Source organism: Canis lupus, chromosome 12 (genome assembly GCF_011100685.1).
Source record: "Canis lupus familiaris isolate Mischka breed German Shepherd chromosome 12, alternate assembly UU_Cfam_GSD_1.0, whole genome shotgun sequence".
NCBI lineage: Eukaryota > Metazoa > Chordata > Mammalia > Carnivora > Canidae > Canis > Canis lupus.
Window position 1 is genome coordinate 4,430,389 of NC_049233.1, and position 23,171 is coordinate 4,453,559.

Consider the following 23,171-nt stretch of genomic DNA (forward strand, 5'->3'; position numbering starts at 1 on the left):
CAAAAAAGAAAACCTCTGCACGAGAGGTGCAAGGGTGTAAGCCAAAACATTTTCGGTGGTTATCTAAAGAGGATTGTAGTTGACTTCCTCTCTTTTTTAGAATGTAATAGTTGTTCTGCATTTCCTACAATGAATGGATCAGAAGTCAGAAAAGCAAATAATGCATGTGTCTGAAGGAACTTGATGGTCTAGCTGGGAAAACAAGACACATAAAGCAATTAAAAACAATAGACCAGCTAGGTGTCAAGTGCTGTGGTGAGGCATATAGATGCTGCAGGAGCACAGGGGAGGAGAACCCACCTTCCCAAGCATGGACCGTGTGCTGGGTGCTGAGCTGGCTCACAACCCTGGGCATACTGTTGGTCGAGTCTTCAGATGGAGCTGTAAGGTCCAGAGGATGAAGGCACTGCCAGTAAGTAGCAGGGTCAAGATGCTAGCCCAGATCTGTCCAGCTTTGAACTTCTGGGTTGTGCTTGCTCTGTGAGAGTTTACAGAGGCTGTGGGACTTGGAGGGACCACACAGAGGAGGGGCGAGTGTGGGGCTGAGCGACCTGCTGTGAGTAAGGAGACCAGTGGAGTGAGTATTGTGAGGGAGGGGGCCTTGGCTAGGCAGGAGAGGTGGGCTGGGCTCGACCGTGAGGGACTTTGACAGCCACATTACAGGAGGCCCTCTGGTTACGCCCTCATCAGATGGAGAGCCCCCGGAGTCCGGGTGCACCTTAGATGGCAGGGCACAGTGGAGAGCGGGCACTGGTGGATGCAGCGCTGGGTGGACAAATGGAATGTGGAAATGAGTCTGAGCCAGCTCAGGATGGGTTAGAAACAGACTGAGCCACAAGCCTGTCACCTCGAACAGCATCGTCAGGGAGGCCTCTAGCTCCTCCTGTCAATTTATTTCTCCACAGGTTTCTACCACGTGAAGATAGGCTCCTACTGTTTTCCTGTCTGTTTCTGAGACCATGGCCAGCTTGTTCCTGTGCATTGGGGAGAGATGACTGACAAATAGGAGTAGTCCCCGAAAGAGCTAAAAGGCACAGGCTCAGGGAGGAGGTCATTCTTTATTGTTTCCAGCCTGGTCCTCAGACCCTGGAGCTTCTCTTTCTGTTCTGTCCCTAGATTATCTCCTCACTCTTTAGCCCCGGAAGCCAGCATTCTGTGCATAGTGAGGCCATGCCCTTGGGTTCCTACCCTGGCTTCCTGTGCTCCTTCCCTTTGCCTTCTTCCTCTCAGGCTCCAAAGGGCCTCTTTTGGCCTGGGCAGAAGTGCTATGGCACTGCTGCCTGGACACCTCCCTGCCCCGACTTCCTCTCCAGCTGCCCAGCCCTGTCTTCTCCCCACATAGCACTCTAACTGCTGGCTGCTGTGTCAGAATTTTCTGTGCCCCAGTGTGAAGCAGGACCCAAGAGGGAAATTTTCCTCAACTAGGGACATTGGAGGGTCCATAGAGCTGGGCTTTGAAAGGGATACTGTCAGTGTGGCTCCTGCCTCCTGGACTAATTTCTGTGACCACTTAACTCTGGGGTGGCGGAGGCGGTGGTGGTCAAGGGTTGACACACCACCAAATGCTTCCTCATCTCTGCTGGGCCCTTTAACCTTGAGACAAAGCAGGCTTACTCTGGGGCCCTTTCCAGACCAAGCCTCTTGCTCTTCTTCTTCCTTTCTCTCTGCCAGACCATGTGGAGTTCTTCGGGGTTGAGGTATCAGCTGGCATCCCCAGTAACTCCACTCTGGCTTTGTCCTGTCCCCTTTACAGTAGAAGAAATTGAGAACTGTTTTCATGGCTGTGAAATTAACTAAGTACACTTTAAGATGGATTCGGACTGTTCCGTGGCTTCTGATTGCTAACACCTCAATGTGAACAGCAACAGGGGGTTCTGTGTTGGTGTCTCAGACTGTCCGAGTGTTTATGTATTCCAGTCTGTACCATGTGCATGTGCAGAAAGTGAAGCCAGCGAGGCAGGGCCCAGGGACCCATATGTCTCTATCGGAGGCACAGACCTCCTCACACACCAAGTGTCAGGTAAAATCCAGGTGTTCACTGGCATCCCTGAAGCCCGTCAGCAGACTCTTGGGGTCCATAGACTCCCACTGAGGACTCTTGGATTAAGTCATTTGCCCAAGGTTACTCCTCAAACAGATGGCTGAGCGTAACTAGAAGTTCTCCGGGACCCAGAGCCGTCTCCCACTGACCACTCTAGTCTCCACACCTCCTTTCCCAGGAACATGCTATGCCTGGGCCTTGTGCTCCAGTGTATCGCCTCAAAGAAGGGGCCTGGTGTGTGAGCCAGTGAGCTAGGCTAGTGCTACTGCCATCCCTTGCAGGTGCCAATCTGAGTCAGGCAGACCATTCCATCTATCTACTGTGTGTTGGGGGCCACTCCCAAGAAGGCTGGGAAAAGGAGCCCATGGGAATCAGATCCCAGTAAGCTCTTGGCCTTGGCTAGGGGCCCCACAGAAGCCCTTTGGCTCTGCAGCTCCCACCAGCACAGGTCAGTGATGGTAGGTGCCCCTGCTTTGCATTCTCAGCGAAGGTCAGCAGCTGGCTGAGGCCACAGTTAAATTGAACTGGGGGGAGAAAGCCTCAAAGGAAAAGTTGAGGTTCTACTTACTTGTAAGAGAACCAGACTAGGAGTCAGGAAATTTGAGTTTTCCTCTAGGCACCCCCATAAGATTTTGGACAGGTTGTTCAGCTGCCCTGTTAATCCCATCCCATGGCATCTCATTTGACTGCTTATTTTAGGGGGGCATTAGCTCTTGCAGGGGACATACTGTTCCCTGTGGTGATGCAGAATAGCCACTGAGACCAACCATGACCATACTAGCATAAGGCAGTAAGGTGGCATGTTCTTTGCAATGGAGGGCAGATAGCAGTTGTTCTCTGCAGGATGCAGATTGGCTTTGTCCTCAGATGCATGGTGTAAAGCTTGCTTTGAGGCGGTCTTGGAACTTGAGCCCTTTGACTCCAGATTGCCTTGGGCCTAGCTAACTTCCACTGTTGATTTGGGGGGCAGGGTGAATACAGCACCTTAACCTCTACTAAGGCTTCAAAAAGGCAGATGTTCGGAGGTAATGGGTAGCAGATGGATGGCAGGATGCTGTGCCTGGTATGAAGAGAATGGGGATGCCAAGACCTGACCAGGAAAGCAAGGGTCATGAAGGGGTGTTGTTTCCACGAAATTGGGAGGTGAGGCCCAACAGAGGTGCTGTTGTTGGCACCCATCCTCAGGAGCCCTTTGAAGATTGACGGGTGGAGAGGGCCTCTGGCTTCGGAAACAGAACTGGTAATGTTTGTGCTTCTTCCTCCTCTTCTATGAAACTGCACTTGTCACCATCAAGCTCTCTCTCCAGGTGAGGACAGGTCTGTGCTGCAGCGGGGTAGGGGATCACTAGGAGAGCAGGGAGTGTGGGGTTGAGATAAGCTGCTCTTGCTGCTCAGGGCACTGAGCTGAGGGAAGGTGTCAGTTCGGGAAGTTCTGTGACACAGCCCCCGGGAGGCACAGATTGGCTGGGCCAGACTGCAGTGAACAGAGAAACACAAGACGACTCCTTGAGCACCTGGCTCCTGCCAGCAGGTCCATGCTCAGGGCTATGGGAAAGAAGCAGCTCTGTGAACTGAATATGGCAGGGACGGGGCTATGTGACCTCAGGCAAGTTAGTCCTTTGCTGGACCTCAGCTTTCTTGTGACTAAACAGGATAGCTTCCCTCTGCCCTGAGCAGGACCAGCTAACTCCCTGGCATAGCCCCCGAGCCCAGGCCCACATCCCCGCTTCCACTGCCCGGAACTTGTCACTGCCCTCAACTTGTCACTGCCCTCAACTTGTCACTGCCCTCAAGAATGGTGGCTTCTGTCACAGCTACCTGTGCTTGTGCTGTGCCCTCAGCTGGGGAGGCTCATGACCCACTTCTCTGCCCTCTTCCCACCTCCATGTCAAACTCCCCCCTGGACCCGGCCACCACCCTGCCCCCGAGGCCTGCACATCCCTGAGGCTCCCCTTCCCCACCCCAGCACATCCCCACCTCTCCCAGTCCTCATCCTTGTCCCTCACAGAGGTCTCCAAAAGGTCACAATTGTAAAGTCAGCAGCACTTATTTTGACTATTCAGACTCTTCTTTTTATATCTGTGGTGTCCCCTCCAACCATAAGTTCCCTTGGTCACTCAACATTTTTATTGCATACGGACAACATACCAGGCATTGCTCTAGATGTAGGTGACAAAGCTATGAGTGAAACAGGCAGAGGTCTCTGGCCTCTAACAGCCTTGGAACCCTCTCAGCAAGCCTCTCAGCCTCTTTTCCCTTTGGCTGAGAAGGGTCCACCCCAATGTGCCACATTCCCAAATGTTCGTTCTTAGGCCTTTCTGCTATTTTTTGAAGACATGCCCAACAGTTAAAGAAATTTCCAGCAAAATATCAACAAGTGAGATACCTCTCAAGACACAAAAGAATGTTTCCTTCTGCTAAAATTATATGGTCAGGAAGACTCTGAAGATAACCAGAGCCCTGGAGGGCCAGGGAAACCTAGGGAGAAAGGGCTGTGGGTCCTGCAACAGCCCTTCCCTCCACCTCTGCCAGGACTCTCCTCTGGACTCCCAGAGGCATTTCTTGCTGTCCATGCTCCTTCCCTGGCCCCTGGCTGCAGGTATCTCTGTTCCCCTCTCCACATATCCACTGAGCTATATGCCCAGGCTCTGGGCCTTGGAATCCCCACTCGGCACCAACAAGCCCCGTTTGAGATAACTTTCTGTGCCCACACTGGTGAAGCCCAATGACGGATACTGGCAGGAAGGAGAAACCATTCAAATGGAAAGTAAAATTAATTACAGCTGCGACAGCAGGCACAATTTCTCATTTATACATTCTCAAGGAAGGACACCCAGATGCTGTGTGGTGGTGTGAGTCAGTCCACTGAGCAGGTTCAAGCTGTCCTGCATGAGCTCTGACGGGTCAGCCTCTCCCTGAGTCAGCCTGCTCTAGGCCCCTAGATGCTGAAGGCCCTGGGCCCGGTGCTTGGGCTGCATATACCAAGGCCTGGGCCATGTCCTGACCCTGCTTCTCCCTCACTGTGAGGCCATGGCCAGCCCTCCCCTCACCCACCTCCAGAGGTCCACGCAGTGCTAAGAGTTGGGATTCTGTATCGGTAAAGAAGTAATCACTGCCCCTGCCCCAGAGGTGGAGAGCAGGTGGGTGAGAGGGAGGTTCTGCGGTAGGGACATTAGTGCTAGAGCCCAAGTGCGCCCCGGCCCTAGGATGGATTCCCTGCTCTGGTTCTCTGGCTGCTGCTCCCTGCACCTTCCACACTCTGCTTTGTCTACAACAGACCCCACCTAAGCAAGAAGAAAGAGCCTGGAACACGACTTTAGGGTTTGTCAGATAGAGGTTTAACTGTCCCTTTGTCACTGAAAAGCTCTGTGACCTTGGATAAGCCACTTCTCTTTGAGCCTCAGTTTCTTTGTATAATTGGGCAGTTCCTATTTCAAAGGTTTGTTGACAGAGCTTTTTTTCAAGTGATGAATGCACAGTCCTTGCACAGTGTCAGGATGTAGTCAGGACCCGTGGTCACAGGCACTTTGTGTGTCACCTCCCCCACAAAGACCAGCAGACGGTGCCCGGGGAACTCTTGTGACCCTGAGGACTAATGCTTGCTGTGCTTTTCCTTAGATGTCTAGAGAGCAGGTGTGGCCAAGATGGCAGGATCCTGGCACCACCACTGGCCGTGAAGCCTGGTTCCTGGCCTGTAAAGGGAGGAACAGGGTAAACACCTGCCAGGTTGTGAGCACGGAGTGACAGGACAGTGAATGGCTGAAGCAGAGTCTGGAATGAGGAGGCCCTGACACTCTGTCCCACCTCTGTCCTCCTTCCTTGGAACTGAACCCAGCCAGGCAGAGTGTCAACTAGTTATGGGTTTCAGATTTCTCTTAGACTAAGAAGCCTTTTTTTTTTTTAATCTAAGAAATAACCTCTATTCACTGAAATGCTTAGGTCAATGAGCTGTTCTACTTTCTTAGCTCCCTAATTAGGAACTCAGCGCAGTGCCTGGTTCATAGTAGCCCTTGGTTATAAACATTCGTGGTAGAAGGTGAAATAGAAATTCTAGTCTCTACCCCATAGCCCTCCTCAGGAAGATGCTTCTGAAAGGCAGGGGCCCCTTTCTCCCTTTAGTAAAGAGGTGTGGAAACTTCTAGAATGTTTCTGGCCTTTGAAGATTTGGAGCACCTTAGAGTCCCCCCATAAACTAATCCAGGAGGATGTCAATGTGGCATGTGCAGGAAATCAGGAGACCCTGCCTGCCCCCAGGATGAGCTTGGCAACTGCCCACTTTGATTTTCTGTCACATCCTTTGTTTTTATTTTGTTTCCCTCTGTCTGTGTCTCCTCAAAGCCACATGCAGCCCCCGGGCCTCCTGACTGGGTAATGAAGGCCCTGTCTCCAGCTGGATTTGGGCTTCCTGGTTGTCTTCAATTCAGCATTAATGTTGCCTGAAAAGCTTGTGAGGGGTTGGGAGTAAATGTTGGAGCTTCAGCAGGACTTCAGAAACTTCCTGAACTGCACTGTTCTGTGCAGGAACTGAACTCACCAGTGTCCTCATCATCAGGCAGAGAGTCTGTGCGGGTAGCTGCCTCTCTCTGCCTTTCCCATCAGCACACGCTAAACCTGGGCCCAGAGGGACTACAGGAACTCTGGGTGCTGACTCCTGGGCTTGGGGTGACTAAGGAGCTGCCCTCACCTGGGGTGGTGCCCTTTCACAGGGGCCTTTCCGTAGGCCCAGGCCTCCCTGATGTCCCTGCAAAGGAGTGTGTTCTATCTGCAGGCTGAGCAGAGGGAGCTTCCAGCCTGGCTTCAAAGCTCCCTCCACCTGGGCTCCCTTGAGCTTAACGCTTGGAAGGTATCCTCTGTGGGGCAAAGGTTTTGTCACCATGCACAGGCTCCGGGGAGGCTACCGCAGTGGCATTCAGTGTAGCTCAGGTACAAAGGTGAGGCCACCAGGTGATGGTCTCTGTGAGCTGCCATGAGTCACTCAACCTCTTTTATCTGTAAAGTGGGCATAGAAATACTCACATCAGTAGAATAGGTAGTCCAGAAAGAATCTCAGAAACACAGGAATTGAGGAAACATCAGAGGTCATCTCAGATTGGTAGGGAAAAGATAGCTCCTTCAAGAAATGGACAACTTGGGATGCCTGGGTGGCTCAGCAGTTTAGCACCACCTTCAACCCAGGAAGTGATCCTGGAGACCAGGGATCAAGTCCCACGTCGGGCTCCCTGCATGGAGCCTGCTTCTCCCTCTGCCTATGTCTCTGCCTCTCTCTCTCTCTCTGTGTATCTCTCATGAATAAGTAAATAAAAATCTTTTTAAAAATCCAGATAGATTAAAGATTTAGTTTTAAAAAAATGAAATTAAAACTACAGCAAGAAAATATGCAAGAATTGTTTTTATAAATCTTGGAGAGGGGAAGAGAAGAGTTCTTTCTAAGTCTGATAGCACTGAGGGAAGCTCTACAAGGTACAGGTACAGACCAATAACATTTCTGCACAAATAAAGCCAACATGAAAGTCATGTTGAAAAACAAATGTCTTATAAATGTTTCTTATTCATAGATAAAAGGCATTAATTTTCTTTATAAAGAATTTCTCCAAATCCAATACAGAAAAGATCAGCACCTCCAGAGATAAACACACAAAGGCTATCAGGGGGTCATTCCTGGAAAAGGAGCTACGGATGCTCCCACACGTGTGGTCCTAGAGCATCTGGACAGGAGCCCCTGGCCGAATCCTGGCTCCATGCTTACATATGTGACCCCCACAAGGTCTTCATGTTCTCTGGGCCTCAACTTCCTGAGCATAAAGTGGAGGTAACCACAGTCCACTTTATTAAGTGGGTTAGCAAGCATCAAGAATGTGGAGTGGGATAGTAATTGTTATGTAAATGCTTGATTGATAAAACCTGGAGAGATGCCATGGTGCCCCTATGAGTAGGACGCTCTTACGATAAGAAATAAGCAGTGATGAGCCATTTCTCCGCCATGCTGCTGACAGTGCAAGGAATCTAGCACCCATATCACTGATGGGAGTATAGATACGTGTTAGACTTCTAAATACGCTGTGACCAAGCAGTCTCTTGGATAACCATCCTTGAGATGACGCACATATGGAAGTATTCCTACAATACTACTTGTAAAAGCTAAAATTGGAAATAGTCCTCCTTCAGTGGGGAACTGGTTAAATACTTTATAATATCAATATGCTTCTAATCTCAATGATTATGCAGCTTGGAAAAAAGGGGCAAGTTTACCTGTACTGATAGGGAGCAATCTCCTGTGTCCAGGCTTACCTTGTTTTATTGCACTTTGCTTTATTGTACTTTGAAGATACCGCATTTTTTTGTTTGTTTGTTTGTTTGCAAATTGAAGGTTTGTGGTAACTCTGTGTCAATCAAGTCTGTGGGCACCATTTTTCCAACAGCATTTGTTCATTTAGTGTCTGTCATATTTTGGTGATTCTTGCAATATTCTAAATTTTTTTATTATTTTTTACGATGATCTGTGATTATAACTCACTGAAAGTTTAGATGGTGGTTAGCATTTTTTAGAAGCATTTTACAATTAAGGTATGTTTATAATTTTTAAAGACATAATTGCTATTGCATACTCAATGGACTGCAGTATTGTATGAGATAGAAACCAAAAATTTCATTTGACTCATTTTATTGCAATATTCACCCAACTCATAATATCTCCAAGGCATGCCTGTGTATTAAGTAGTAAGAATAAGGTGTCAAACAACATGTACAAGAATTCCATTCGTGGGAAAGGGAAGCTGGCTCCGAAGGGACATTCGAGAAAGCAATCAGTTGCTTCTGGGGGCATGCTGGGGCTGAAAGCGGAATGGAACCTGTGAGTTTTCGTGGATCATAATCTGATAAAACCTACAAGGCAACACTACTGTGAGGGGTGTAACATCCTCCTAGAGGCCGGAGACAGGGAGCAGCCAGGTCTTAGCTCCACCACGAGATGCGTGGCCTCAGTACGTTCCTGACCTTTGTGCCTCTTTTTCCTCATCCGCAAAATAAGGATGCAGACAACCCCCAAGGTCATGAGTGTGAAATGGGGTAATCCGAGTCAAAGCACTGGGGCCCTGTGAGCACCAGCCCTCCTCCTCCCCATCACGTTCAGTGGCCCAGCCCTAGCATTCCCCAGTTCCCTGGCCAGCCAGACGCCTTTTTCTAAGGGCTCCGCTTTGAGGCTCCCTGCCTCCCTGGGATAAGTCTGGTTCCTAGGCTGCCCATCTGACTTGGCTGCTACAGCCTTCCCTTCAAGTTAGGAAAGCATGTCTGTGAGGAAGCTCTCAGATGCTTGTGAACCTGAGGCACATGCACTCAGGGTGAGCCAGGGCACACTGTGCCCCCCAAGGCCCCATCAGCACTGGCACGCAGCACTGCAGAGCTCACCTGGGGGCTGCTCAGGCAGGAGTGGGCTGTCTGGGCAGACTTGTCTGCTGCTTGCCGCACCCCCTACCTGCACAAGACTTCTCGTTGCCTGGTCTGGCCTCTGTGGGTTGCTGGGGTCTGCATTCCTCTTAGTGCCTTTGGGGAAGGAGGAGAATTTGGTTAAGGGGCCACAGGAAGCTGCCACTAGGCTTGCATCCGTTCGGCAGGGTGCTTACGTTAATCTCTTCTGCTTGCAGGGGTCTAACGTGATGGAGGAGCAAGACCTGCGGGATATTGGCATCACTGACCCCCAGCACCGGCGAAAGCTTCTCCAGGCAGCAAAGTCCCTGCCCAAGGTGACTGGCAGCTCTGTAGCCTCAGCCTGGGTTGGAGCCGGGTCCCCTCCCTGATGCCCCCTGGACCCAGAAGAGGGAAAGTGCTCAGCTCCAGGGCATACAGATTACTGCAAGGTGTCTGCCCTGCATCCTGGGGGACCCAGCAGGCAGCATAGAGGCCTGTTTGCCTTGTTGCCCAGTCTTAAGGCCCCAGAAAGGCAGCAGAGACTAGGGACAGTTGACTCAGTCCAGGGTCCGGAGGGAGGCTCCAGGCTTCTGCCCAGCACAGGAGCTGGTACCCACAGGCTTGACCTGTCACCTGGAGCCTCTTTGGGTTCTTTCCTGACTTTGAAGACCAGGCCAGCCTGCATCTGACCCCCAACATCACACTTTCCTCAGGAAGGCAGAGGGATGCTCAGGGCAGCAGACGAGGCAGTTTTTCCCTGGAGAGCCAGGGGCCAGTAGGCCCACAGGTCTCTCCCTTGACCTCACTGGTGCTAATAAGTCCAGTGTACCCTTGTTCGTTCCACTCACCCCAAGCTTGGGAAGTACAAACAAGTCCCACCAGTGAGCCCAGTACCCACTTCACAGGTGCCACCAAGTCTGTGACCTTGCCAGAGCTCAGTGAGAGCCCTTCTGCAAACCCTTCCTCCCCGCTAGCCATACCCTCTAGGGCTGTCTGCCCCAGGCTGGTGTGCTCTCAGAGCCCTGCCTCTCAGATAGGGGAGCCGAAACCAGAGCAGCAGAAGAAGGGGCTGTGTGAAGGGAGGGGCCCCTGGGCTTTTGTCCCATGAGGGCTGTGATGTCAGTCCTTCCACCCCTTCTCGGCACATAGGTGAAAGCTCTGGGCTATGATGGCAACAGCCCCCCATCAGTGCCCTCCTGGCTGGACTCCCTGGGGCTGCAGGACTATGTGCACTCCTTCCTGTCGAGTGGCTACAGCTCTATTGATACTGTGAAGAACCTCTGGGAACTGGAGCTTGTCAACGTGAGTGTAGCCTGTGCTTGGGCCTGGCCTGGCCCCCCAAGGGTGCAGACTGGGGGTGGGAGAGGAGCTGTGGGTGCAGGCACAGCCTGACCCTTCCTCCCACCCCCGTCCAGGTCCTGAAGGTGCACCTCCTTGGCCATCGCAAGCGCATCATCGCCTCGCTCGCAGACAGGCCCTATGAGGAACCACCCCAGAAGCCCCCACGGTTTTCCCAGCTGAGGGTGAGTCGGAGAGGGATGGAAAGGGAGAGATGTGTGTTCTTCGTATTGCTAGGAATTAAAAATAATTCTTGAGGAATTCTTTGGAGACAGTGTGACCTCCATAGAAGAGGTGCGAACAATCTGATACCTCTTGTCACTGGGGCCAGTCTGTCCCCGGTGCACATCTTGAGAGGAGCATGGGGCAGGAGTTGTTAAGACTTGATTATTTATCAATTACGTGCCTCCTATCTCCATCGGAGAAGTCTGGCGGGGCCTATGATAAAGCGTCAAGTTGAAATATAAGTAGAAACTAAAATGTTAGAAAAAGTAGGAAAACAAATATCCAAATCCCAGCTGTTAGGCATGAGTGGCAGTTCAGGTGAGGGGCAGGAGGACCCCCTTCCAGATAGTCTGACATGAACCCGAGACCAAGCTGGAAATCTATGACAGGACTTGTATCCTCCCCAGGTCCTCTGAAGTAAAATCCCTGCAGTGGGGTGGACTAGAGAAGCAGCGACTTTAAAAACCTCACAGATGCTTTGTTGCTCAAGCCAGATAATCCCTGACTGCAGGTTAGAGTCAGGGCCCCACGGAGGTCTGGGACTATATCTGTTCTTGAGCCAGAGTGCCCGACAGGTGCTGCACCTCCACCCATTCCCGGCAGCCTCACCCAGTGGGTGTCATCTTATCCCCCTTGTACACAGGAGCCCGGTCTGAGGAGCAAATGCAGGGCTGGTATTCAGTTATAAAAGCTGAGGAGACAGGACCTCAGGGTGCTGACAGCGCTGTGTGTTTTCTCAAGGAAATGCTTTGCATTTGGTCGTGTGCCCCAGGAAGCTGCAGTGAATTATGACAGATGATTCTATCTTTGATGAATATAAAAGCAGCTTCCCCTACGGCTCCAGGCCGAGGAGTGTGCTGGTAAAGTGAGGGTGCCATGGTGACTGTGTGCCCGCAGGACTGGGACGCCAGGGCCTCCTGGCAGGTCAGAGCTGGTTGCTTTGACTGTACCTGGGCTGGGCCCAGGGGCCAGGCTCCCCACAGGTCTGTGGGCCAGCGTGCCATCTATTTGGTGCCCACTGGTGTCGGTCCTTAGCTTCACCCCAATTCTCACTGATACACCTGCCCCTCTTGGGCCCTAAGTAGCCCCAGCACTGGCTGACATCTACAATTTAGAGACTGGCTGAACGGGTTCCAAGTTTTACCTGGATTTCTCCCCACCACAGTGCCAAGATTTGCTCTCCCAGACATCGTCCCCACTGAGCCAAAATGACTCCTGCACTGGCCGTTCTGCTGACCTGCTGCTGCCTCCTGGGGACACAGGCAAGAGGAGGCATGACAGTCTTCATGACCCTGCAGCACCTTCCCGAGCAGAGCGCTTCAGAGTCCAGGTGGGGCAGGCGGGGAGCTGTGAACGGGGGTCCCCAGACCAGGCCAGAGCCCCCAGAACCCTTCACTGTCCTTGTGTCCCCTGAGGCAGACCCTGAGTGGGAGAAGGGGGGATAGGAGGCCACTATGATCCAGGTGCCAGGATCAGCAGCAGGAGGAAGCCACCGCCTCCTCTCCTCAGCCCCACCCAGCCTGTGTCTGGCATCCAGCCCCAAGACTCCCAGGGCTATAACAACATGACTGTCATCAGCTGTCACTGCATGTGGCCACAGAAGTTCAGATCCACTGTCTGTTCTTTGACTACAGCCTCTACCTTCCAGCCCCTCAGGCCACCAGTCCCATTTCTGCCCCACTCTCAGCTGCTTCTTGGTCCCCAGTTGCTTGCCCTCCTATTCCCCAGAGCAGCTTTCTCCCCTCCACAGCTCCACACCCTGTACCCCACCTGCCCAGCAAAATCACAGCCCAGGTTAGACTCCGTTCTTCCTGCTGCGTTTCTGCAGGAAGGGTCAGGTGCAACAGGGAGGCACATCTAGCTGTGCCATCTCCCCTCACAGAAGCCCCTCAACCCCTATTGTGCCCTGCAGCCCTTGCCCTAGGCCGGCCCCGGCCCACAGTCCTGGTTCACCCGCACGGGGCCTTGCATTCGGGCTCCTGGTTGTATTTCCCTGCCCTTCCTCCTGCCCTACACATGGATCCCGGGCTTTGTCTCTTGTCCCCCATCTTGCCAGCTGGACACAGGATTGGCACCTGTCCCTCACACCCACCCCATTCACTGCTTTTTCCTCTTGACTCATACTCCTCCTCTCCAGTACCTGGGGATGTCCTTCACCTTTGTACAGTCACAGCTGTGAATTTGACAAGATTTGAAAAAGCATGTTTTCCAGGAGTTTCAGTTGTTCCATATCAGACTTCTGCACAGTGCCAGGAACAGAAATCATAAATATTTCCTCTTTTCCCGCCTCCCCATTCTTTGTATCCTAGTTAGGGCACCCGTCAGCTGGCACCTGCATTTCGGTGGCTTCCTGCCCCTTCCTCTGCACCAGGTTCCACCTCAGGAGACAATATAAAATGCCTCCCTAGCACTGGACACTTGCCCATCCCAGAATCAGATCCAGAGGCCCTGACTTGGAGGTGGGGCTTCCAGGGATCTGGAATCCTTCCTGCTTTGTACTTATTTTCCCCTCTTTGGTTTTAGTCATTTCCTATCTCTACCTCAGAGCCTTCCCCACAGAGCCTGCCTTCAGGTGGCTTAGGTCCCTGCCTCTCCACCTTTCCCCTCCGCCACAGTGCATCTGCTTGGCTTGTCTCCCGCCCTCCCCCACTACCCTTGAACCCCCGTGGCTGGCTCCTGTGCCCTCAAGTGTGCTGGAGCCCGCAGAGCACCCAGGAGTTCCTCTGGAGGGGGTAGGCAGATCTGTGACCCCACCCGTTGTACAGGAAGAGCAGCGCGAAGCCAAACTGACCCTTCGGCCCCCCAGCCTGGCTGCGCCTTACGCCCCAGTGCAGAGTTGGCAACACCAGCCAGAGAAACTCATCTTCGAGTCCTGCGGTTACGAAGCCAATGTGAGTTGCCCGTGCCCTCCCGGCCTGGCCAGACTCCCTGCTGCCTGCCCCTGGGGCCAGGTCCAGGGCTCCAGTGCTGTTCTCTGCTCCCCAGACACCCCAGCACCTGGGGGACGGGGGCCTCCCAGCCAGGCTAGGGGAAGGAGGTTGGGAGAGGGAACCGTCTGACTGTGGTCCCAGCCTGGCTACTGCCCTGCTCCCTCAGTATCTGGGCTCCATGCTGATCAAAGATCTCCGAGGGACAGAATCCACACAGGATGCCTGTGCCAAGATGCGGGTAGGTTGTCTGTGTGTGTGGTGGATGGGGGCTGGCAGGGCTGGGAGGCTTCGCTAGGGGCACCTGCTGCAGCCTCTTGGCCCTTACACATTATGTGAGGTTTGGGGGGAGGCTGGGGCCTAGGGGCCCCGAGGGGCGTGGCCTTGAGAAGGGACATTCACAGGCCCACTCCTCGTTTCCTGTAGAAATCCACCGAGCACATGAAGAAGATCCCCACTATCATCCTGTCCATCACATACAAAGGTGTCAAGTTCATCGATGCCTCCAACAAGGTGCGCTTCTCACAGCACTGTCGGTGGGAGGGGATCCCTCTCCCTACCCTCAGTGCCCAGCCCCCGGCAGCTGGGCATCCTGCCTAGTGTGTTCCCAGCCCTTTGTCTTCCTCTGTATTCCTACTGCCTTGCCCAGGTGCCTGCCTCTCAGCTGCCACACGTCCTGATCCTGGGGCCCTGCCCAAGTGACAGGTGCCCCTGGTCTTCCTCAGCGTGGGTTCCTCTTACCTGTTCACACCTAGCGATGTGATTCTCTTAAGGAGCAAAGGACTCCCTCCATGCTCCACACCTGGTACCCCACCCACCTGATGCCCTCCCCACCTTGCCCCAACCCTGGAGAGCTGGTGGTCACATGTGAACGTTTTACCCCTCGGTTGCTGTGGTCCAGGGTGGAGACCCCTAAACCTAAATTGGGCAAGGTTAGACACCACCCCCACCACCACCAGACAGACTGATAAGAGAAGTCGTGGCATTGGGCTAACAGCCTGGGCTGGAACAAAGAAAAGGTGGTGGTGCAGAAGGCTCGAGGTGTGCCTCGGGCCGAGGATTCCAGACCCCACTTTCCCTGGCAGAATGTTATTGCGGAGCACGAGATCCGGAACATTTCCTGTGCGGCCCAGGACCCAGAGGACCTCTGTACCTTTGCCTACATCACCAAGGACCTGCAGACCAGCCACCACTATTGCCATGTTTTCAGCACAGTGGACGTGGTGGGTGGCGACCCGCAGCCAGGGGGGGCCTCAGGGCCGTGCTGTCTCAGCACGCGGGTGGCACTGGGCCAGCATCTGGTTCAGGGTGAGGTCCCAGCGGCCATCTGGGCTAGGCCCCTGTAGACAGTGATGGAACTGAAGCACAGAGGTGGAGGGTGGCTCACCTGGGGTTCTAGGGACAGGTTTTCCCCGCTTCCAGCCAGGGGTCTCCTCCCTGCAGCTGCATGTCCACTCGCCACCCCATCCCCCAACCCTGCAGGGGCCGGTTCCCTGAAGTGCCCTGGAGCTTCCTCTGGGGGGCAGCAGTGCCCTCCTGACAGCCGGCTTCCTTTTCACAGTGGTGCTGAGAGGGGGGCCTCCCCCCAGGCCCCTCTCCAGAGCTCTGCCATCCTTCGGGAGAATAGCTAGTTCCCAAATCTCTGGCTTCTGGAACACAGCTGGCCAGGCATTCTCAGCCCCAGGAAGTCCATGCTTGCTCCAGCCTGGCATCAGACACCTGGCTCTGCCACTTGCTAGCTGTGTGGTCTTAGAATTGGGCTCTGCGTCTGAAAAGGGGCTATAATGTGAGCAATTTCATGGGGTTTGTTCTGAAGGTAAAGGGGGTCCTCTACCCATACTTGTAGTTCCTGCCACTTTTACCCAGAGCTCACATTTCCCAGTCATTTCTGCTGTAACACAGTACACACGCTCCTGAAGATCAAAGGCTACAGCTCACCTAGTAAAAAGCAGGGTTTGTGGGGAGACAGGGCTGGGGGCACAACACTCAGAAACTTCGTCAGTGGCACATTAGAACAGGAACCTAATAAAAACACCGGCCCTGCTCTGTTCACATCTGCTGGTTGAGAAGTCCATAGCTGCTCCGGTCAGCAACCCCCCGCGCCCCTGACCACCACCACCAGCCTGTGCTCAGGGCCGTGAGGCTGGGCTGGGGGTCTGGGCAAAGGGGTCCGTCTGGTGGCTCCTCGACCTTGGTGCTGAAGCTGGGCTCTGTCTCCTCCCAGAACCTGACCTACGAGATCATCCTGACGCTGGGGCAGGCGTTTGAGGTGGCCTACCAGCTGGCCCTGCAGGCCCAAAAGTCCCGGCCGCTAGGGGCCTCCGCTGCCGAGACGATTGAAACAAAATCTTCCAAGCCGGTGCCTAAGCCTCGGGTTGGCACGAGGAAGTCAGCAGTACGTGGGCCCAGACCCCTACCCCCCACCCCAGCGGGCTCTGGGGGCTTGGGGTGGAGCGGGCACCAGGAGGGGCTTCTCACGCAGCAGCCAGCACCTCCCCCATGAGCCCCCACTGTCCCCCACGGGCTTCCATCCCCTCCCTCGCCGGGCACCCCTGGTAACACCACCCCGTGTCTGTGTCTGCTTTGCTCTGCACCCCAGGTGCCGCTGCCCCCCGATAGTCGCTGTTGTCACTGTCACACCTGCACCACCCATCGTCCTTCCTACCTACCGCTGCCGTCTGTTAGTCCCGGAGTCAAGGTCTTTACACCTCCTGCTGTCTGTGTGTCAGTCTCCCCGAAGTGACTGTGAGCTTCCTGAGATGCTAGTGCCTCTCTTCCCTGAGCTGCCCTCCTGCTGTCCCTGCATCTGCTTCAGCTGTCTGTCTGTGTGTCCTCACTGCACAGGCCTACCCGGGGTGCGCCCTCAGCCTGGCCCAGGAAACCGGAGGCTTGGTGTTTTCCTGCCTCCATGAATAGGTCTGGGGCTCAGAGCATGAGGCTCTTTACCTGAGCAGCTCTGAGAAGTTGCCCCTGAGAGGCCTAGAGGTAGCCCTCCTGTGAAGCTCCGGGAGGGTGCCACTCCTGCCACCCCAGCCCTAGGGAGCTTGCTCTTCAAGGAGAACGGAGGCTGCCCCTCATGTGCCCTGTGCTGGCATGACATCAGCATGGCCCCGGCAGGAGGAAGGGACAGCTGGGCCCTGGCCCACCCTGGCCCGGCCCGGCCCAGCCCGGCGCTCCCTCTCTGACCCCTTGCCCTCCTTCTTGGCAGCTGGAACCGCCCGACCTGGACCCGGACACCCAGTCCCATGCCAGCGTCTCCTGGGTTGTGGACCCTAAGCCAGACTCTAAGCGGAGCCTCAGCACCAAGTATGAGACCACTATCTTCTAACTGCTCGCTCCCTGTCTCCACTAGTCTCACTGTGCCTTGCCATCCGACCTCTACTCTTCTCAGCTCTCCTTCCGGCTGCTGACACCAAGGCCGCAGTCCTGGGGGGACCTGCTCTCCTCCCGGGCGGCAGCTCTAGACACTCTCCACTCACAGCTTGTACCCAACACCACCGGACACTGTGAAGTCCCCCCTGGGCAAGAACAGCTTGGCGGGGAGGGGGGTGAGTTGCCCCAGAAGTGGGCGCCCCGAGGGCTGAGGGTGCCCTGGTGTGCCCAGGAGGCCTCAGCGGGAAGGTGCTGTGAGTCCTGAGGGGTGGGCAGTCTTCAAGCAGCATCCAGACAGCGCCAGTGACCACTCCCTCTGAGCAGGCGGGCCTGTGTGCTCCCCTCTCCCGTCTTCTGTGCCGAGCCGTGGCTGGCTGCCGCTGCCCAGAGAAAACTGTCTTTTTGCACCTTTCCTGACACAACCAACCACTGTGACCACTGGTGCCAGAACCCCTTGCACTCTGCTCACGCTGGCCTGCGGCCCTGTCCCTCTGTCCTCTGCTGTATGGTGCTGGCCTCCCCACAGGAGAGCCCGAGCTCAGCGGTGTGGCCTGACTGGGGTCCGACTGCGTTCTGTGAGGGGCCCAAGGGCCTCGGGCACATGCCTGACTCCACAGCCTGGAGCTCTGCGCATCTGGACCCCGCGGGCTGGCTTCCCTCAGCAGGGCTCCTGTCCCGCTGGGCCTTCCGCTCCGAGGAATGGGACGGCAGGTGTGCGGTCGGCCCCTCAGGTCTTCGCCAGCGAGTCACGAGGAGGCTGGCTCCGGGGCCCAGCTCGCCAAGGGGCAGGCCCTTCCGTAGGCCCCGGCCAGAGGGAGGCCTGTCCCAGCACACACGGTCTGCCTTCTTCCCTCCCAGAACGGAGCCGCTCGAGGACAGGGAGCCCATTGCCCTCTGGGGGCTGACACCTGTCCACGGTGTGGGGTCAGAGCTAGGCAGCCACCACCCACTCCTTCCCCGGTTGGCCACCCTCGGCCCCCTGCGTCCCCTGAGAGGGGAGGCCGTACGGGCTGCCCAGCTGGGATGGTGGAGCTGAGGCTTTTGAAGAAGCCACAGTCGCCCCTAAGGGCAGATCAGCTCAGAGGCAGGAACCGGGAGCAACGGTTCCGGGAGGAAGCGTAGACCAGTAGAGAAGCCGGGCAGCTCCAGCAGCGAGTTCAGAGCAGAAGCCCCAGGTGATGAAGCAGAGAGGGTGTCCTGTCTGCCCGCCTGTCCTGGGGCCTCCCGCGCAGAGGCCGCAGTGGGCGCTGGGCGCTCGGGGGAGGCTGTGCGGGACGGTCAGGCTGCTTCCACGTTTCCCTTCAGTTTCCTCCACCCTGTGCAGGCCCCCACGGTTAACCCTTTCCTCCCCCCATTGTGTTTGCTTCTGCCAAGCTGAGCCACTGAGGAGCCAACCGTGCTGCGGAGACACAGACGTGGGGAGCACAGGCTCCCGCCGCTGCCACCGCCGCCACCACTACTGTGTCACCTGCAGCTTTGAAGACCCAGGCCCAGCCTCTACCTGTCGCAGCCCCTTGGGGCTGCTTGGCCTGGACCTGCCACCACCAGGTCTTACAGAGCAAGCCGCACTCCAGGCCTCGAGCAGACGAGACTGAACTCCAGAGAGTCAAGAAGTGACTTGTCCAGAAGACATTTTTTAATAGAAAACAACTTTTCTATAAAATGAATTTTTAAGACTTGGCTCAAACCTCCAGGTTAAACTGCCAACCTTTAGACAGGCGGCCATCGGATCAGAGGGCAGGGGACCCAAGCATGGCTATAAGGCCAGTCTGAGAAGCCTTCTGTCCTAGGACAGGATGTTGGCGTGTTCCAGGAAGGCGCCGGCCTCTGGGTGCACTGAAAGCAGGCACGAGTGGGCAAAATCGAGCGGGTTTGTTCGAGTCTACCTTTCAAACCCAACCACGTCTGTCGCTGTTCCTTACGAGCTGCGCAACTTCCCGTGCCCGTCCGGAGCTGGATACCGCCTCTGCGGTAAGAACACAGCCGCAGAGACACGTGGCAAAGCAAAGGCTCCCGGCCCATTTCAGGGGTTCCAAATGTGCAGGCCCCGAGGCCAGAGCTGAGGGAGCAGTTCCTGGTGCCACAAAGTCTGAGCCGGCACCAGAGCCCTGGGCCACCCCTGGGTGCCTGCCCTGCTGGCGGCCAGGCACTTGCCCATGCTGCCCGGCAGCCTCGGGTCGCCCGAGTTCAGTCAGAAAGTAGAAAAGCAGCTTTGTTTCGGGCATTAACAGGTAGGTCGCTAAGACTGCTACCTGCCAATCTGTGATTTGTCTGATCAGGTCTGTGTGATTAGGACTCACTTTGATTCTCTGAATTATTGGTTTGACTGTTGTATTTCAGCTGCTGGATTCATCCCTGGCTCCAAGTGTAGAGAAGGCTAAATAAGGTGACAGTTGATTCGAGTCTCCCCCAGTGTGGCCTTCGGGGTGGGCTGGGGTCCTGGTGCACCACTGCCACCACCCTTCTGCTGCCTTGCTTGGTTTTTTAACTGGGAATCTTGCTCTGTACTCCTGAAGTTGGTAGAGGCAACCGGGGTCATTCCCGTGAGGCCAAGGGGCAGAGGCGGCTCAGCTGCTTGTCTGGTACCTTCCAGAGTAGGGAACAGAGGGGAGCCCTTCCTCCTGTGGGTAATTGAGCAGTCCTCTTGCTTTACTGGCATGGGGCACGCTGCTCCCTGGGCCCACATCCTCAGCTTCGTGGGACTTCTTTCCCAGCAAAGGCTGTGAATTGACCTTCCCTGTGGGTTCTGTGCAGGGAGAGTGCTCTTAGGCGCACTCACAACCCCTGCGATTGGCCAGACATGGAAAGCCTGGCCCCCGCCAACTTGAGGCTGGACCCCAGGGGTGGCACCCCCCTCTCTGGGCAAGGGTAGGGGACCCTCCACTCTCCGGTACTAAACAAGGACCTCAATGCCTGCGCATCACTTCGCTTCCTGCTTCTCTCAAGGCCCGTGAGCCTGCCATCAGCTGCCACCATGCGGTGCTGGCACAGTTCCCTCCCCCCTGCAAGAGGCCTGGCCCCGGCTACATGCACCTCTCTGGAGGCGGCAGGTCCAAACAGCAAACTGTAGACACTACGATGAGCTGCTCGAGCTGTCTTTTTGTTTTTAAATCATATGTAGGTGTTTCCTCCCCTTGAAGCTGCTATATATTTATTCAGGGTGTTTTTGTATTGGAAAGCCTTGGCTAGTGGCTCTGGCTCTGGGTTTGCTTTTGAGATTGGTTTATTTCTGAATAGTCAAGCAGGGTAGGAACTGGATCTTTCTTTCCTCTTTACTTCTCCTCTGGGGCAGGTACTCCCTATTCCCTAGACAGCAGTGGTGTGACTCCAAGGACAGGCTTCAGGTAGAAAAGCCTCGGCTTCTGCACCTGTCGGAGTTCCGAGCGGGCTCCGAGCTGTGCAAGGCCCCTTCTAGGCGGACTTCAGGGGACCCAGTGTCTTCACCAGCCACAGGTTCTCCGCTTGCCCCTCTCCTGCTTTCGTAGGACCCTTCCCGCTGCTCCACATTCACAGTGCCCCACATCCCCCTGGTCTCTAGCACCACGTTCTAGCAGGAGTTCCCCGAGAAGCCTCGGGCTGCATAGGCAGCAAACACGGCTGCAATCGGTCCCACACGAGAGAGTTAGCCTGATCCGGGCCCACTCCTGAGATGCCTGGGCCTGCGGGAGGCTGGTCAGGTGCGGTTCACAACAGTGTTGTTGCTTGCTAATGGGGTGGCAATGGGACTGAATTGTAATAAAACTGTTATTTAATCTTTGTCTCTGTATTTTGATACTTGAATGAATTCCCCTTTTATTTTACTGTACATATAATTGTTAGTCTGATTTTGTCCGATTTACGAACATCTTGTGGTACCAAACATACCCACTCTGTGCAACGACATAGACTGACCTCACTACACAGGAGAGAGTGTAAATATTCCTGGGCTTCCGGCTTTGGTTTTGTTATTTTCATAACTGTACAACTTAGAACGATTAATAATAAATGAGAAGCAACACGAAATCAGCCTTCCTTTTTGGGAGTTCTTGAATTAGCTTCTTGGCAGTTTTCTGGCAGAAGCACAGGCACAGGCTGTACGCTGGCTCCAGCTCACTGATGAGCATCCGCACTGTCTGGGGTAAGTGTGGGGACCTGCTCTGTCCAGCACGCTTCCAGGGGGGAAGCTGCCAAGGCTCGTCCGTTCCCGTTCACTCTTTTAGCTGTAAGGCCCCTGTGGGTCCCCTTCTCCTCCTTAGAACATCTCATGTGAATCCCAAGCAGGGGCCATATGCTGGTTATGGCTGTGGCTCCTCTGCGTCCTGGTCTGGGCTCCTGGACCCACAAATATGTATCAAATGTCTGCTTCCAAGGCCAGGGTGGAGGATTGACAGCTGTGGAAGAAGAGTGTCCCCCTCAAGGAACTTCATCCAATTGTGGAGATTCAGTTTGACACACGTACAACTAGCTACTGGCCCAAAGCCACACCGTGAGGCCACGATGTATGGTCCTGTGAGCACCCACAAGGGCAGGAGTGCTCCCGGAGCTGGGGGCGGGGTGGGAGGGGGCAGGGGAGGAGGGGCAGGCACCTGAGCTGGTATTTAAAGGCAAGGGTTTAGAAAGGCACAGATGATATGACTAACCCCCCCCACGGTGCCCCAAACCCCAAAGATGGGAGCTTTGCAGGCACCCATCTTGTTCTGACAACTTTCTGGGTGTGATCTCTATAGAGTAAGCAACAGAGGCTCGGAAAGTCCCGCACCTTCCCAGGGCCAGCTGGCTTCACGCGTCCTCAGAGCCCCTCGCCCCATGCTGGCTTCCACCCAAGCTGCCCAGCACTGAACACTTAGGAGGACGGACTGACTAGAGTGAGAGACTCGGGGGAAGGGCAGAGGGAGAGGGAGAGACTCTCGAGTAGACCCTGCACTGAGCACAGTGCCAGACATGGGGCTTGGGGTTTGATCTCAGGACCCTGAGACCATGACCAGAGCCAAAACCAAGAGTTGGATGCTTAACAGACTGAGCCACCCAGGCACTGAGCGCTTATAAGTTTCTGTGAAATACTGTCAAGGGCTTTAAAAGCAAAAATCACTGATTTAATCTAATATCCCGTTGTATATTTATGAAGAAAACAAGGCCCAGAGCAGGGAAATCTCCTTCCCAGCCAGCCAGCTAATGGAGAGGCGACCAGTCCTAGCCGCTGAGGCCAGGTCGCACTGCCATCAGGCAGACGGAAGCCTGGCCGTGGACGGCCCCACCTGGCTTTCCAGCCCAGGCAGTTCACCGCCCCCGCACCCCCACACACACCCGTGCTCTCGGGCCTTGGCGCTCTTCCCTACGCAAAAGAAACCCTACAGCTAGGAGAGAAAGGTCTGGTCATAATCGGGGTCCCTGTTGCTCTGGGGGACAGGGCTGCAGGATGTGTTCCATCCCCTTGGCACCATTCAGAAGCCTCACAGCTGTGACTCGGGCCGCCCAGGCCGAGCACTGCGGGGCTCATCGTGCCTCGGGAGCCTGCCGGGTGCGTAGACGGACTGATTCCTGCCGTCGGGCCACAGGTAGAGCTGGCAGGAGGAGTGGGTTGAGGCAGCTCCAAGAAAGGAACGGATGCGGCCCCCGAGCTGCCCGCCCTGCTCGCCGCGCCTCCGTCTAGAAAGGGCTCTACACACACGTCTCTGGCAGGCCCCCCACGCCCCCTCTGTCATCTCAGCGAGGAGTGAGGTAGAGCCTCCCAGGCCTCCCCTCTCCGCCATCACACCCCCAGGTCCTCAGTGGTTCCCCTCAGACACCCTGTGGCCCAGGAAGCCGGGCGGCAGGGTGGCCCTTCGAGCAGTGGCCAGGCCACCGAGGAAGCAGAACTGCATGGACCGGAGCACGTCCCAGGGCAG

General features: G+C 55.2%; 1 protein-coding gene across 12 annotated transcripts in view; it reads left to right on the plus strand.

Moving 5' to 3' along the window:
• Window positions 1-21,309, plus strand: part of ANKS1A (ankyrin repeat and sterile alpha motif domain containing 1A) — a 179,076-nt gene extending 157,767 nt beyond the window's left edge. For 7 of the 12 annotated variants that reach the window (XM_038553806.1, XM_038553803.1, XM_038553810.1 and 4 more), the window contains 12 exons: window positions 9,682-9,780; window positions 10,595-10,747; window positions 10,861-10,968; window positions 12,174-12,338; window positions 13,774-13,899; window positions 14,105-14,176; window positions 14,362-14,448; window positions 15,021-15,158; window positions 16,160-16,330; window positions 16,535-16,633; window positions 17,144-17,241; window positions 18,682-21,309. In XM_038553806.1, the coding sequence (XP_038409734.1) occupies window positions 9,682-9,780; window positions 10,595-10,747; window positions 10,861-10,968; window positions 12,174-12,338; window positions 13,774-13,899; window positions 14,105-14,176; window positions 14,362-14,448; window positions 15,021-15,158; window positions 16,160-16,330; window positions 16,535-16,633; window positions 17,144-17,241; window positions 18,682-18,685 (1,320 nt within the window). In that variant the 3' untranslated portion in view covers window positions 18,686-21,309. Of the gene's footprint in view, window positions 1-9,681; window positions 9,781-10,594; window positions 10,748-10,860; window positions 10,969-12,173; window positions 12,339-13,773; window positions 13,900-14,104; window positions 14,177-14,361; window positions 14,449-15,020; window positions 15,159-16,159; window positions 16,331-16,534; window positions 16,634-17,143; window positions 17,751-18,681 lie in introns of those variants that run through there. The other 5 variants (XM_038553802.1, XM_038553805.1, XM_038553807.1 and 2 more) reach the window with 3 other exon arrangements.
• The last annotated feature ends 1,862 nt before the right edge of the window (window positions 21,310-23,171 follow it).